This window comes from Bicyclus anynana, chromosome 1 (genome assembly GCF_947172395.1).
Source record: "Bicyclus anynana chromosome 1, ilBicAnyn1.1, whole genome shotgun sequence".
Taxonomy (NCBI): Eukaryota; Metazoa; Arthropoda; class Insecta; order Lepidoptera; family Nymphalidae; genus Bicyclus; species Bicyclus anynana.
Window position 1 is genome coordinate 18,204,311 of NC_069083.1, and position 15,900 is coordinate 18,220,210.

Genomic DNA, 15,900 nt, shown 5'->3' on the forward strand with positions numbered 1-15,900 from the left:
AATTTCGTTGTGACTCTCCAGACTTTTTAATTTCCCTTTACAATTAATTTGGTTTAAGGACATACTCAGCCCACAAGTACCACAGAAAATAATTAGAAATCAATTTACACATTATTTATTGTATTCTTACTCAATAAAAATAATTACACATTTTCTAAATTCCAGCTCCGTATGTAGAATTCCTAAACTTTGACAGCGGTTACGTCAGTTTGAATTTGACACTTTGACATTGACAGTAACGACGCCGCCATAAACATTGTCTATGAGTAAAAGCAGTTGAATAAATTGATCACTGTCTTCTGTCGAAACCGAAACGAGAATCTCAAAGGCCCCGCCTATAAATCCTGTAAATATAATTTACTCGGGCTTTCGCGATGATGCTTTTATAAAATAGGCATAAATAGGTAAAGATTTTTTAAAAAGAATCCGTTTAATTTTTGATATTGTGTTAGTAGATCTATTGAATGTATCAAAAAACGATTATCGATTTACCAACCGCAGTGGTATCGTAGTAAACGTGAGTTTGTAAGTGTTTTTGCGTATGTTCATTCGTTTTCAAGTGTATTCGGAAGGGCTGAGGGTTTACCGTTACCTGTGTAGAGTACACTAGAAGTTTTTATGTTATAATTGGGCGTCCGTGCGTTATTGTTACTATTTTTAGTGGGTGTTGTCATTGTGCCCGGGTATACGGATTAGGTCATCGAGTGTTGAACATGTGTGCCGGAGAAAAGTGTTTTCTCACTAAATAGGACTTGTTTGATTTCTCATTAGATCTGTGAAGCAGCAGAGTGGTGGAACCATGGAGACCATTAAACTAATATGTGTTTTGGCGGTGTTGTCGCAAACCGCAGCTTTGTGTAAGTGTTCCCGATTATTTGCTATATAGAGCTTGCTTGTTGAACTTGAATGAACTGTTATCACTGCATAAGCTTCTCATGAATAAAGGTTCATTCAACTTTGTGTGTTATATTCTCATTACTATAAGCATAATTCTAAACCTTGGCTGACACTTTGTTTATTTAGTTTTTTTGGTCATTGGTGAGCAGAAGGAAAAAAAAAGATGTACTTACTACCTACTATAATATATAAATCCATATCCTAATGATTGCTATTTCATTCATGTTTTAATAGATCATTGACATTTTTAAACATCTGAGCAATTTATTAGCCATATTTTCTCCCTGAGCTTGTAAGTATTTTTTTTACAACACAGTTAATTTTTAAAACATAAAATCCCATTTCAACAACTAGATCAGACATTTTTCTCTTTTCTAAATAAATCACACATCATAGTACTTGTGGAGCTGTGCATTGTGCTTTTGAATACAAACACTAAAAATCCTAACGACTACAAAAGTGTATAAATAAAGTATCTATCAACCTGCATCGGAACAGCATGGTGAATGTCAGCTCCATGTTGTCTCTTCTTTATAGAGAAGGCCTGCAAGGCAAGGCCTGGCCCTTTAGTGGGCCGTTAAAATAGTCTGATAATTATGATGATGAAATAAATGACATATCAAAAGTGCTTGTAAACTGAGCCTTGAAATAAATGAATTTTGAATTTTTTTTAAACTAAAATTCAGCGCCTGAAGTAAATTTTAAAATAGAGCGAGATCCAATTATGGCGCCTAACTGTTTGCTCCTATTAATATGCAGATACCTATACAAAATTATGAGTGTAAATTAAGAATGGAATGCGAAGATTTCCACCATACTCTGCAGTGACCAATTGAAAATCAGGTGCAGTACCCTACGGTTGACTAGGATTATCTTATAGGCGCTCTCTAGGATTTAGCGCCTGGAGCGTTTGCCATATGGACGGGCCGGCCCTGCTAAAATTTGTTAGTGTGGTTAGTTTACGTACTGTAGAAGTAGTTGTGAGATGCTTACCAGCAAAATAGCTCTATAACTTACCGCTTAAAGATCTTGGCATGTCTAGAAATAGAACTATACAATGGGAACATTGGTCATACTTAAATAAGATTTCTTTTTAATATATTTTGAATAACATTTATTATAGATATTTGAATATCTTCTTTTATAACATTTTATGATTGACCTCTTATAATAAAAGGACGCACAATCATGTAGAAAATTTCACTTAAAAACTGGCCAATTTTACTTTGACAGTTTTAGAATTATTGGTAAAGAAAATTATAAAAAAAATATAGCCTATATATATAGTTAGGTTAGGTTAGGTTAAATATAGTTCAATATTCAATAAAATCCCAAATTCAGAGCAAATTGAACCTTAAAGATTGAGTTTAAGGTTGAATTTGCAAATTCAACTACTTGAATTGAGTGCCAAGTAGTTGTATGTGGCACTCATTGAGTGGGGACGTTTTTTGGTTGCTGATTGTGCATCCACTTTTTAATAAGTCTATGCATTTTATAAACAAGCAATGCCTAATTTTAAATAAATAAGTTATGAAATGATGTGCGTTTTCTACCTTAATAACTAATTTGTTTGTTGATTAACAGTACACATTGAATAGGACTGTAGTATAAGACAGATTGACCTTATAGGAAAAAAGAATACAGCATGGCCATGATAAAAATTATTATTTTCTAATCAATGTCATTGCTAAACATAAAAGTGCAGAAATGCAACATAATATCACAAATAGTATTCTACAGAACATACTGCATAGCATAGTAAAAACTAAACAATTCTAATAGTCCTGCCTTATTTGGTTAGAGATAATTAAGCACAAGGAGTGAAGCTATGCTAGTAACAACTTTATGGCCAACCCTGACTGGCATTGACTGTTTAGTTGCAGACTACATGGAAACTAGTTTTCAATAGTTGCTTTAATTGCTTACTACTGCTAGTTAAGTTAACCTGGACAAGTGTAAGTTGGACTCGCCCACTGAGGGTTTTGTAGGTCTATATTTGCTTAACTTTAATAATTGATTACAATGATTAATTTCTATAAATGTTTGATTAATTTGCATTTTATTTATTTAATTACAAATATATTTCACAGTTGTAGGTCAATAGAACAGACATTTTTGATTTCCTTTCAACAAGGGTTAATATATTAAGTTTCTTCCTCCTGAACTAGTGGTAGTCTCTATGAAAAGTCACACTTGCCATTTTAAAAGTGCTAACTATCTATCTAACTACTAAGTTACCTCATTCACACTATAATATTTTTAACAGACATTAAAAAAGCATTCAAATACAACAAATGCATTCCAAAATAAATGTTCACACGATAGCATTTTTAAAACACAATGTCTTTTTTTGAGCAGTGTTGCAATTTCAATTTTAGGCGTTGGAAATAGCTATAAATTTAAATGCTTTTTAACGTTGATCAAAAAAATTCTCGTGAGAAGAAGGGCTTAAAATAAATATTTTTTTTTTATAATTGTTGTTTTTATATAAATGTTTTGTGACTTCTGAAATTTGAAAACATGTAAAATTCAAAATTGATCTGAGCAAGGAACTAAAGAGTTTGAAAACAAAGATTTTTCATAATAGTAAGAGCTTTTTGTGGTACAAAAATCTCTTATGACAAAGTAATACTTCTTTACTTATTTCTACTGCCAATGCTATATTCATGCCTTGCGAAGTGTGTGTGTGTTTTAGTCAGTTCAAACACACAACAACAAATGAAAGGGGTTTGGGTACTTTTGTATGGGCTCGTGGCTTGATTTTTTTTTTTAGCGGCCACCGATCAAATTATTGCCTACGTATAGGGTAGTGCACAATAATGAAGGTTTAAAAAAGAATTTCAGTCTAAGTAATATCGGAACTGACATATTCCACCTTAAAGTTTTGGAAATATATGAGAATTAAGTCATTTAATGTGGGCGTAATTGTAATATATTTTATTGTAAATGCAATTAATTACATTCACGGCGTCCTTTTCAGAATATTAAAAAAAAACAATAAATCATAAAAATGAATATATATTTACAGGTACACATACATTATATGTAATCATAAAACGCTTAGTGCAGCCGATCGAACTTGGACATTAAATGTTCGGACGATCTTTATTATTCGTCATATGCTTCATTTTCAACTTCCTGTCTAATTATTATTGAATCTAGAAACTGCGCTGGGGGAGATAGGTTTTGTTGGTATCGCCCCCATCCTAAGTACCATAAAATAGCCATAACGTGGGAGCAACACCCTAGAGTACGTTTTCCAACGATGCACGAACAATAATGTTCTGATATGGCATCAATGCCTTGGTATCCTTGTTTTATTAGAATGTACACAAAATAGGTCCGGTTAGAAACATGACGAGATCTTATTTTTCCCCTCAGAAGCCAAGAAGTATGATCATTGGGATATTGTGTCGTATCCTTGTATATTTCAATGAAATACGACCCGTTTTTAATATGCTCTCCATAATAACTTCGGGCTTGCAGAATTTGGTACGTACCCAACGCGAAAATAATCAAGTCATCTGCACTTATAACAGGAAATTCGTCTCTGTCAGAAGAGACAGCATTTATAGGTTCGAAATGAGCTTGTCTCCTGTTTAAATTATTAGTTAACACATACTCACTTAACTGATTATTATTCCCATCACTTCGTGGTATTCTATTTATTATTTCATTAACTAATCTATGGTCCTTTAAAGGTTGGCCATATGCATTAAGAAGTGCTGACGCAATTTTGATTTCGTCAAATAAATGAAGAGCCGCTACGTTAAAGTTTTGTGATCTTAACTGTCTAAATTGATTTTTCAACCTGCCGTTTATCGTTTCTACGACCCATCGGCACATTGTAACTTTTCTCGAGGCATTAGCTTGTTGTACAGTTAGCTGACGTTCAGTTGCTCCTTTTGTGGCTGGCATATATGCACGGTAGCCACAAGTCTCCACTTCTTCAAGACTATCTCTGAAGCCTCTATCTAAAATCAGGACATCGTCTTCTTGGAAAAACCAATGAAAGGGATCCTGGCCATTTCTCATTATCTCAGTTAATATAGTTGCGTCAGATTTAGTAGCTTCGTATAAACCATAAACATCAATGATATGGCCATCAGGACAAACTAATAGAAAAGGTTTCACCAAATGACGGTATTTATGTAGACTATAACATTTTCGTTGGAAATAATAATTACTGCTTTTTTGCAGGTAAATATATGTGCCATCTAATATAATTATGGCTTTACGGTCACGCAAAGAAGCATCTGGATTTCCAAATAAAGTATTGGGAATAGAAAGAGATCGGGATATAACCTCTTCACGTGTTAAATGGTTATAACCCAAATACTGTGGCACAAATTCTTTGATTAAACAGCTTCTTACCAACCGCATCGTCTTTTCGAATGTCTTTCTGGACATTTTAAATATGGTAGATAGCCTTTGATTTGATTCACCTGTATGGAGTTTAGCTAGGACTGTCGCAAGACTTGTTTTTGGTTTTTTTCTGAAGCGCTGCATCACACTGGGTGTTCTCTGTAAGATTTGTTGGAATTTTTCTTTAGAAAATCCTATATAATAAAGAAATACCGCATTACTTATTGACGATAATTTTTCAAAATCTAAAAAAACCTTATGTTTCCGTAAACTATCCATCATATCTTTGACATTTGTAGGCGAAAAAGTATTATACACGCGGCGTGTGTTATTTTCAACATTTTGCCATAAAAAATCAGAGTGTTCTTCACATACGCGCGTCCCACGTGGTATATAAAAACATTTTTCTTGTAGAACTGTGGCCCTTATATCAATGGGGATTCTTCGAAGATTTCTATTTGTGCAATCAGCAAGAAGACATAATTGGGTATTAAACGGCGCTCGCCTGTATCCGGGTATCTCTATCATCTGCGGTCTATTTACTTGAACTTCTTGATCGCGCATATTATCATTTACTTGAAGATTAGGTTGATCTGGTATGGAATTTTCTTCAACTATAATTTGCATAGGCATATCTTGAACAGCTGATGTATTTGGTTCTCCTGTTTGATCTGGTACGTCAACTGTAGATTGATGGCGGATACCGTATCGCTGTGCTCGTTGAAAACATAAACGACATATTTGGCTGTTTCCATCAAACTGTAAAATATAAAAATAACGGATTACAGTCTATATATATATCAGGATTACAGTCAATGATAAATCGTAACGTTCACAAATGAATTTGAGCCTACCTACACATCATCATTATAATATTTAGCATAGTGAAATTCGCGTTTCAGGTTGAACAGATTAGTAATATGAGTACCTATAATAATTCAAGTAATTCAATTATACCAAAGTATTTCATTCATTCATTCATTACATCATTGTTTCCCGAGTTATTGCAGTCTGACTCTATCGTACCTACATAAGTTAATGTAGCTGTAGGTACATAAGTTAATGTCAGGATGAGTATTATACTATTAATTAAATATATCGATAAAATCGTCTTACCTGATATATGTTGATAACTTCTAAACAGTATGACATCAAAAAAGGGTGGCTTTGCATTAGCTCGGCAGTTAAGATCATTGATCTTCTGCGAGCTCCACCAATACGATTCAAACTTCGCCGGCAACCGACACATATAGCACTTGCAATATTAACTTCTTCCATATCCTTGTAGAAAATCCAAATCACAAAGCTAATCGATAGTCCAGTTTGTAACGCCAGGTCACGAAATAAGAAAATAACAAAGTCCAGTAAGTCAGCCAAGTCGTATGATTAAGAACAATAACAAGAAACGCACTCTAACACTCGACACGAACACCAAATGGAGAGTAAACTGTAATAAAGTGTGGAGTGATGCGCCAGAGTACGGCTACAGGGCGGCTCACTCGTTCAGGTAAACAAATCCTGCGTTCTGATTGGACGAGGCGATAATGTGCAGTCGGTGAGCCCAGGGTATGTTCTATTGTTGTTGTTTACGACTAAAAATGGTAACCATAAAACCTAATTAGTGAAATAGACACAAAGAAAGTACCTAAATGGCATGATTTTTTACAATTTTCAACTCACAATATCTCAGCCCCGATACACTTTACAAAAAAAATTTATTGAAATAAAAATAATGTCTGATTGTATTCTTTCTAATACACTGCTTTTCATGAGTGGCCGCAGACTTGAAAAATCAAGCCACTTTTACCCAAACCCCTTTCATTTGTCGTCAGATAATCAGTGAATTATTACCTACTTGAAAATAATAAGTAAAAGATAAGAGATTTTACTTCATCATCATCATTATCAGCCACTACTAGGCTTCCTTACAGGAGAGTAGTTATGGAACATAGACCCACCATGCTGCTTCAATGTGGGTTGGCAGGATTAGGGTGATAATCTTAAATTAACGCCCACTAGAGGATGTTGAGGGTTAATTAAAACTAGCTAAGCCACAGGGGTGCAACACCACCCACTTACCGACTCAGGGCTGAGAATTTTTACTGAGAATTTCTTAGAAGAATCAAAAGCTCAATAAGTATTTCATGACCCAAGCCAAGATTTGAAACTAGGAACCAGGTCCGAAGCAAAGTTTCAGTTTTACTTATTTGTTAAATTGTACTTGTATGTATTGGAAGTTACTGAGTGTGACGTATTGGTGTGCAGTGACGTCACCGCCGCGGATCGTCAAGCAGCCGACGGTGGAGGAGCTGCTGTTCCAAGTGGCGCAGCCCGGAGAGGTGGACAAGCCTTTCATCATCGAGTGTGAGGCTGAAGGAGAACCGGCGCCCAAGTAAGTTGAACCTCTTTATTGGAATAGATAACATTTTTATACTACTCATGTACTAGAATCTCTTAATGTTGAACTTTGATGAGTCGAAAACTTTAAGCCTCAAACCTCCATTGATCAATATTTTAGCCATGTGTCGAAACCATCAACAAGTCCCTACCTAATATCTGTAAACATTTTGGTACGTAAGTAACTCGAAAAAATTAATTGTATCTCAGCACTTACCAAAAATATGTATACTTATAATACTATAAATATGAAAGTAAGTCTGTCTGCTACCTTTTCACGGCCATACCGCTTAACCGATTTGGATGAAATTTGGTATTGAGATAAATTGGACCCTGAAGCAGAACATAGGCTACTTTTTATCCCGGAAAAATCCAAGGTTTCAGCGGGATTTGTAAAAAATACAATTTCAGGCGAATGTAGTCGCGGGCGTCCACTAGTTAATATGATGATGTGCATAACCAAATCAATAATCGGTGTGCAAAAGTAGAGATTTTTGAGTTAGCTCCCTTAGATCTGGGTATGCGATATAAAAATTACTTAGGTATGTGTTGTATGTATATACGTACTTATTATACGAATGCAAAACATAATAATTCGCTATGGATTTCAACAGCGACTTACTACACTATGTAATGTGTTCGTTTATATGCAGAGGACCGCAACTCCGAAATCCATTAGCTGTCCAAACATGTCATTCTATCGCACACTGAAAAATCGATGTCCAGTATATTGCTATCGGCCAGACGTGTATTTCCGGCAATAAATCCGTCGCAATTTCGTTAATGGGCGCAAGATTGGATCCCCAACCGGTTATCTTATCGGACGCATAGAGATTGAACGGCAAACGTTATTTTCGACACTAGTACCGTTATGATTCTATGTACTCGAACTGGTCGGCTGGTGTTTTTGCATTGGTTCTCTTATGACGCATTTCCTAATACACAAGTAGGCAACGTCGATTGCAATTTTTTTATCCACGTTGAAAACTCGAACTTAAATATAGACGCCTTAGCTTTGATGGCATTAATTTGTTTCCATAATAATGTATATGAGAAAACTATTCTGTAAAACGAGCTTCTCGATGACCGATGTCATTCTCTCAGAATTTCATTCTCATTCTAAAAGTAATGAACACTGCCTAAAATTAATGAATCTAATTTTACCAGACTACTGTATGTTGTAAATCGATCAAATCGATTGAAAGGGTTGGGGTCAGGGTAGGGTAGGGGTAGGGAAGAAGTAACAGAAGAAGCACTAGTTTGCTTCAGCAATAGAGTAAAAATTATGCTGTACTGTATAATTGTTACTCTATTTCATTGAAGAGTATGTAGTAATATAGTTTATGTTCTCGTAAGTTTAAAAATACATCTTTTATTACCTAAGGCTACATAAGCGCAGCAAACTAGTCTAGTCATTTGTTGGAAATATACCAGAATTGTTCCCCAGAGGAAGATGCAGCTTTCGTTGGTATTTGCCTTTGCCTTGGAGAGCGCGTTATGAATTGTAAATATCTATCGTGGAGTGGAATTTTTATTGAAAACCTCGGCAAATATATTCTTGTAAACAAATGCGATATTCCTGAAGGATGCGCCATTTTTACGTTCTAAGAAATTTTCAGTTACATTTTCAGCCTGGATTTAGTAAGCTGACGGTGTTACGCCCGCGCGAGAGCATGTTAACCCGTCGGTCCCGATCATTATCATTAATATATTTTGATTTAATGAAATCAAGATTATCACCTCAAGCCCACCAACCCTTTGGGGCAGCGTGGTGTGCTAAGCTCTTTATTTCCTCTCCTATAAGGAGGAAGGCCTTGCCTCGTTGTGGGCAGTTAAATTGTGCTGATAACGATGATCACTATTAGGACCTGCACCCGTGTCGCAAGACGAATGGAATGCTAAGAAAGTCTCTACTACTAACTCTACCGGCAGAGCTGACAGACATTGTCCTATCCGAAGTTGGTTACTTTTAATTCTATCTTTGTAACCCTCAAAAAATTTAAATACAACTGATTGTAATGCCTCCTATACGCAGAGTACATTCATAACTTCATAACCAACTTAAACCCACACAAAATTAATCATCAATCAGTTCAGTAGCTTACATGATCTATAGTTCCGTTACTTATATAAATAGCCGAAGTTAGTTCCAAAACATTGCCCTTGAAACCCAAATATTTTTTTCCCCATAAACACCCATACAAAAGGTATTTTACTGCCCAACACTATTCGTTTTCCAATAAACATTTAACCCTAACCCTTGAAAAAGAATTCCATTTCCGCGAAAATTACATTCAAGGTAACATTTCGTACTGTAGATTTATATTTATTGATGGAAAGGTCGTCGAACTTTACCTCCCTCGTAGCTTGCGATGTTTTCCTCGAGCACCTCGCAATGTAAACAAACTGGAAACGCAAAAAGTATACCTACCCGCTTATAATTCGGTTAACTTGCATCACCTTATTTAACTCAGATTCAGTTTTTTCAATACCGGTAGGTACTCGTTTGTCGACGCATACAAAACAAAACTACATTATTATTGCATTATTATTTATGAATTCCCACGTTACTGCGTGCACTTTTGTGGGTGACTGGCGTTGTCTCTAATAGTTTTATATAAAGTGATATTGTTTTGTTAAATTTATAGACATTTGTGTGAAGTTTTTGAACTCGTATAGTTGACAATCATATCAATTAAATTGCAAGTTTAAGATTTTTGCTCTATTGTTTTAATTACATCAGATTTTTGTTAATTTTCGTTCAGTTAAGTTTTCGCGGAAAATAGTAAGTTTCTTATGTTTTGCTAATGACGCTTTACCATCACTCTATCTCAGATTTTTAAAGTTTTTTCTCAATCAATTATAAAATGTAGATTCAGTTACGCACTAGCCGGTAAGTAAGTACGTTTTATCGATCGAATCTGTAGAACTCTTGAACTATCTGGAGCAGAACATCGATCCCGGCGATTTTAAGTGCAAATTCATATTTCATAGGATACCAGTACGTTCACGGAATGAGGACGAACTTTTCAACGATTTTGAAGTATTTGAACGTAATGATGAATTGGAGGACCTCTTTTTTAATCTGTTTCCAATGTTCAATGAACAATGACTGTAATTGAACTGTATCCTTTCTTGAGGATGCTCTGGTTTCGGAATGAAATGTCGTTCAATGAATAATGACTGCTATCGAACAATGTAGAGTCAACATCTCTTGGGTTTGGAATCGTAGAGATTTTTCGTGGGATTTGGGAAGCGTTGTCACTTGGATTCGTTGGTTATTCGGAGTGTTTTATTTTTGCACCCCATACAACTTCACGTGCTGAATGCCTAAATGGAACGTAGTGTTTCGCTGTGGATAGAAATAACATTGTAAATCTCTTAATGTGATGCATGTAAAATTGTATAGCGCTTGGAGTTTAAAACAAAACATGTTTTTCAAAGTTTTTCAACTACAATGTTAAGTTTGTTTAACCAGAAATCAGATTAGATCACGGAATTGGTAAGCTAGTTTTAGCGTTTTATATATTCTGTAATCTATTGCAAAATAAAAAAAAATACATCTAAATATTGTTGGGTTTTTCAAATTTAAATTTTGGCTAGTTAGTTTAGTAGACTATAGGAAGAAATATTCGAGATCTTTTTCCAGATGATTTTTTGTTTAACATTTTAAAAATAATTTTGTCGTTGTCGACAGAAATGATATCAGTATATAGTAAAATACTTTCTCATTTCTCATCAGTAAGTAAAAAAAAATAATGGAAAGTGTGGGTGGACAATGGCATTACGAGACGACTATGGAACCGTTCATTTTGCATTTGACCTTATTAATCATCTGGCTCCGATTTCGGCTCGACTATTGTCTAGGACCGTAGGATCTAATTCTGCATTATTGTTCGCCGTCTCCCGGTACAATGAAATGGAAATGACCAATTTGCTTTATTAATGTTCTTAATGATGCCAATCAGAATCAACTTGATTTAATTTTGTAGTCTGCAGCCACTCTGTAGCATGTACTGAGTAGTTTGTAAAATCGGTTGCGCTGGTTTAGAATAATCATCAAACATTTAACTTTTTAACGATTTGTAGTATTCAACGGGCGGGCATATAAACTTTCAGCTTATGACCATTACATACATTAAGAACAAGGGCATTTCAGAGTTTCACAATGCGAACCAGGAACTTGGAACCATAACGTTTTATATGTATATAGATAAACGTACGATATCGAGTAATAGTAATGGTGTACACATTTAAGACTAGCACTCAATAGCTAAGGGACAATCATACAATTTAGACCCTAGTTAAATAATAAATAACACCTTATTGTTACAGTTTAAATACACCTATCAGTATAAAATTAAATTTTTAATTAATTTTAATAAAATTTATAATATTTTAAATGAAATTTTAATTTTATGAATCAGCGTTTATAGGAATTCTGTTAAAAACTCGGCCAGTAGACGCTCCATTTAATTACCATTTCCAACGACTAACTTGACTGAACTCCGCTTATAGCTAGCTTTTTAGACAAAGGGTTTGTCATGCTATTTTCGCAGTGCGAATTAGGAATTATTTCGTCATTCAACAGCAAAGGAGAGCCTATTTTAGATCCAAGTTTAAATAATATCACCTTAATTGTTACTCTAAATCTGTGTTGGAAACTCGGCCAGTGGACGCTTGATGAGTTTAATTAACATTTACGAGTACAGTGAATAACTTGACTGTACTCCGCTCAAAGCACAAGGGATTTCTCCTGCTATCTTCGCAGTGCGAATTAGACATTATTCCGCCATTCAATAGGAAAGGAGAGCCTATTTTAGATCCAAGTTTAAATAATATCACCGTAATTGTTAGAGTCTGGAACTGTGTTGGAAACTCGGCCAGTAGACGGTCGATTGTTGAAGGCTGAAGAGTTTAATTAACATTTACAGCGGCGCAGTGCAGGATAACGTCGGTGCTCCACACAAGGGCTTTCCTGCAGTTTTGCGAGTAATAGCGCGCTTTCCGTTCAGCGCTCTTCAAAGCTAACAGCTAAGCCTTTGAGACTTGCTCCATGTTAATCCTATTCGTTTTATTCGTGTCAGGTTTAACAAACCAGACGCCAATTTGATGGCATGTTTTATTGAAGAGCGTTTTAGGCAGCTGCAGCGTTTAGGATTTTTTAGGCTTTTCATTTTATTATTTAGGGCAGTTGATTGAACTTGTTAGGTTAGGTTTATCATGTTAGGTACCGCCGGTTTGGCATTATAATTTAATACAAAGCTATAGAGCTTTTGTAAACTTTTAGCTCTCGCGTTAAACATAAAGCTTTTTAAGAATGAGTCGAAAAAACAGCAAACGTACGTTAACCTCGTCTCAAATTGCAACAACCTGTTCACCATTTGTTATAGGTCATGTCTGCCATCAAGGCTCGCCTATAAGAGATTGCTTGCGGCAATCCCTACCTTTTTTTTGTTTCTGTAGTATTTAGTCTGTTATTTCTGATTTTTCAATGCACTCTGCTTGCTTCTTCTTTTACTCACACACATTACTCGTACATGTGCCTGGAATTACTCCGACAAACATACCCTTCAAATCAGAACAGACAGACAGTACTTCTCCAGATAAGCTCTTTTACTACAAGCTATATTACTTTGTACAATAAAAATGTCGTTATAATTGCACCAAGTTACAATGCGTCCCGACACCGCCGCTAACACAATAGTTTCCGGAGTGTCAGTTTATTCTTATTGCAGGACTGCGGTGCAGTGTGCAATGTGCAGTGTGCAGTGGTGTCCTTTGTCGCAACTGTTCCATTCACTGCACTGACAGTTTCTCTTTGAGTCTGTCAACCGAAATTCCCTTAGCCGCAACTGCCTTTGTGTTTTTTATATTGAATAGAAGATTGTTTAAGCTGTCGTTAATACTTCTACTAGCGGTGGGGGTATTTAATTGTTGTTTTTTAATGTCAACTTTTGATAATTTCTTCATAACCTATTGAGGATAGAATCTCTCCATGATAAAAAAGTCAAACTCAACAGAGAGGGAGATTCCTGCCCATTGGACTGTTATCGAAACACCATAATGTTTAAATGTTTAATCATATTTCAATGTTAATAATGGTAAATATTATACAATCTTCGTCGTGTTATTGAAGTTCGAAAGATATAATGCTAAGGATTGATTAATGGTTGTCTGTTACTTTTTCTACTTGTTTTTTTTTCTTTTGAATACCAATAAATTGTCGGTCGTGTGGGAGTTAATAATTGTATCAGTGATAATACAGTTATTACAGTTCTTTAGATTTTAAGATACTCATAATATGTAACATAAGATATAAAAAAGATTTTTTAAAGCATCCTTACGTAGTTTATGTCTTTTGGAATCGTACGAAGCGTTTTGGCTTTACGTTTTAAATTCGCACTGCGAAGTTACGGGATTCGTCCATTATCCGTTTTCCCTACCACAAAATGGATCGATTCGCCGGCGAAGACGAGGTCCCCGATATCTGACGTCACCCAGGTCCCATAAGGAGGTGAATAGACACCTTGGTAGAACACGATTGTCTAAAAGGTGTCTATTCAATCTCTATTTGACGATCCATTTTGTTGACTTCGATGACAGCCTATGGGTTGCATCATCTCTTACCATCAGGCATTATGGCAGCCAAGCGCTGGCCGATACATTTTCTACATTATCTATAAATGTAATGAGGTATATACGTATCTCACAATAATTTTATCAAACATGATTTTTTCCAACCGCGCGTGCACTCACCTAGCTCGTCGCAATCTTTGTTGCAACATTTGAGCGCGCGCTTCCGTCGCCATAAAATTCCCTCGAGCCGCGCACCAGCGCCGGGTCATGTGTAATTTATAATTAAATGTATCCTCCGCTGCTGAGACTGCCCGGGGAGCACAGTAACTAGCGCGTATCAAAATGTGTAATGCCGAGGTAGAATCAGGTCAGGCGATTTAGGTAAAAATATTCATGATCCTATCCTAGCTTACGTATCTTAGTTGTGTCCATTACTGTTGAGCTGCTTTGAGTTGCGAAGAACGCGCCGTCACATGCGTTCCTCCATCCATCTTCCTGATTACCATTGCATACCTATTGCCCAGTGGCGTGAACATTATAAATGTAAAAATGCACTGCCTACCCTGAAATCTCCTTACGACCCTGCGTTTTATGTAATTTGTACGTATAGTGCCTACCCTAGGCAAAACCTTGTGCATGCCACTGCCAGTGCCTTATATATCTATCAATAATTGTAAAATAAGGCACGTTCTACAAAAGCCGTTAATAATGAATCATCATCAGCTTATTTTAACGGCCTACGACCAGACCAGACCTGCCTCCACATAGGGGGGAGCCGGGAGGGAATATGGAACTTAGACCCACCACGCTGCTTTAATGCGTGTTGGCGAGCTTAGAGTGATAATGTTTCTTTAACGCAGATGTCAATGATAATTACCAGGACCGATGGTTTAACGTGCTCTTCTGAAGTGTAACCAACTTTTTAAGCTGTGAATTACTAAGTAATTAACTGAAATTTCTTAAAACAACCATGAGCTTAGTCTCTCATAGACCGAAACAAGACTCGAACACAGGACCTCGTGATCCGAAGCCACATAGGTCACTGGACCAACTGGGCAGCTAGTTTTTCTATACGAAGCTATTAAGAAAACAAAATTAAAAATTCCTTTTTTAAAGCCGCCTTCGTTTTTCTTGAGGTACCATGTCCTCTTTAACTTAATGAGCTACATTCGTTAACTGGTACATCAACACTTCACCGTCGTCCTGTTTTGAGGCTTTGAACTCACCGTTTAATAACGAATTCAGTTTATACAAAACCGCATTTTTGGCTAAATATCGTTTTATGTATTATCTGGTGTCTATAGTTTGTCAACTTTTTGTAACACTCCCGATGCGGGAGCGGGCCGGTGGGCGTGTATCGATGAATGAAAAACCCACGACTGACGCACCTCACTTCCCCGCACGCACGATTTCACACCCGCGCAGTCTTTTCCCTCGTCGCCCGCATATCATGGGAGTGTTATCAACGAACTTGCCGGACTATAAGTAAATTCCTTGTCACTTGTTGGTATGCATTTCCCTGCGCTAGGGTGGTGTTGGGTCATTTGAGAATGCGCTCCACGTATCGTCACCCCCTGCTCACGTGTATAGCGACAGCGGGATAATTAAGTTTCCACGTCTACGTGTTAGGTGTGAATACCTACCTGTGAATGCACCCGTGAT

At 36.2% G+C, this 15,900-nt stretch overlaps 2 protein-coding genes across 4 annotated transcripts in view; one reads left to right on the plus strand and one right to left on the minus strand.

Annotated features, from left to right (window-relative positions):
* Positions 1–246: 246 nt before the first annotated feature.
* The window catches only part of LOC112048362 (neuroglian), a 70,333-nt gene continuing 54,679 nt past the window's right edge, over positions 247–15,900 (plus strand). Inside the window, exons 1-3 of one of the 3 annotated variants that reach the window (XR_008251180.1) lie at positions 247–404; positions 772–857; positions 7,528–7,654. Coding sequence is in view for 1 of the 3 variants with exons in the window: in XM_052884026.1 (XP_052739986.1) it covers positions 800–857; positions 7,528–7,654 (185 nt within the window). In the remaining 2 variants the exon portion in view is untranslated. Of the gene's footprint in view, positions 526–771; positions 858–7,527; positions 7,655–15,900 lie in introns of all 3 variants that reach the window. The other 2 variants (XR_008251181.1, XM_052884026.1) reach the window with 2 other exon arrangements.
* LOC128198466 (uncharacterized) lies at positions 2,062–6,743 on the minus strand. Its single transcript, XM_052884028.1, has 2 exons — positions 6,379–6,743; positions 2,062–6,021 (listed from the first exon to the last, which is right to left on the minus strand). Exons 1-2 carry the CDS (start codon positions 6,538–6,540, stop codon positions 4,006–4,008), a joined length of 2,178 nt encoding a protein of 725 aa, XP_052739988.1. The 5' UTR covers positions 6,541–6,743; the 3' UTR covers positions 2,062–4,005.

What these genes read in the sequence shown, in the direction of transcription:
- LOC128198466 (XM_052884028.1), bottom strand. Translation starts at nt 6,540, where the DNA reads ATGGAAGAAGTTAATATTGCAAGTGCTATATGTGTCGGTTGCCGGCGA. An exon ending in AAGTTATCAACATATATCAG is followed by an intron (nt 6,022 to 6,378) that starts GTAAGACGATTT and finishes TATATTTTACAG; the next exon opens with TTTGATGGAAACAGCCAAAT.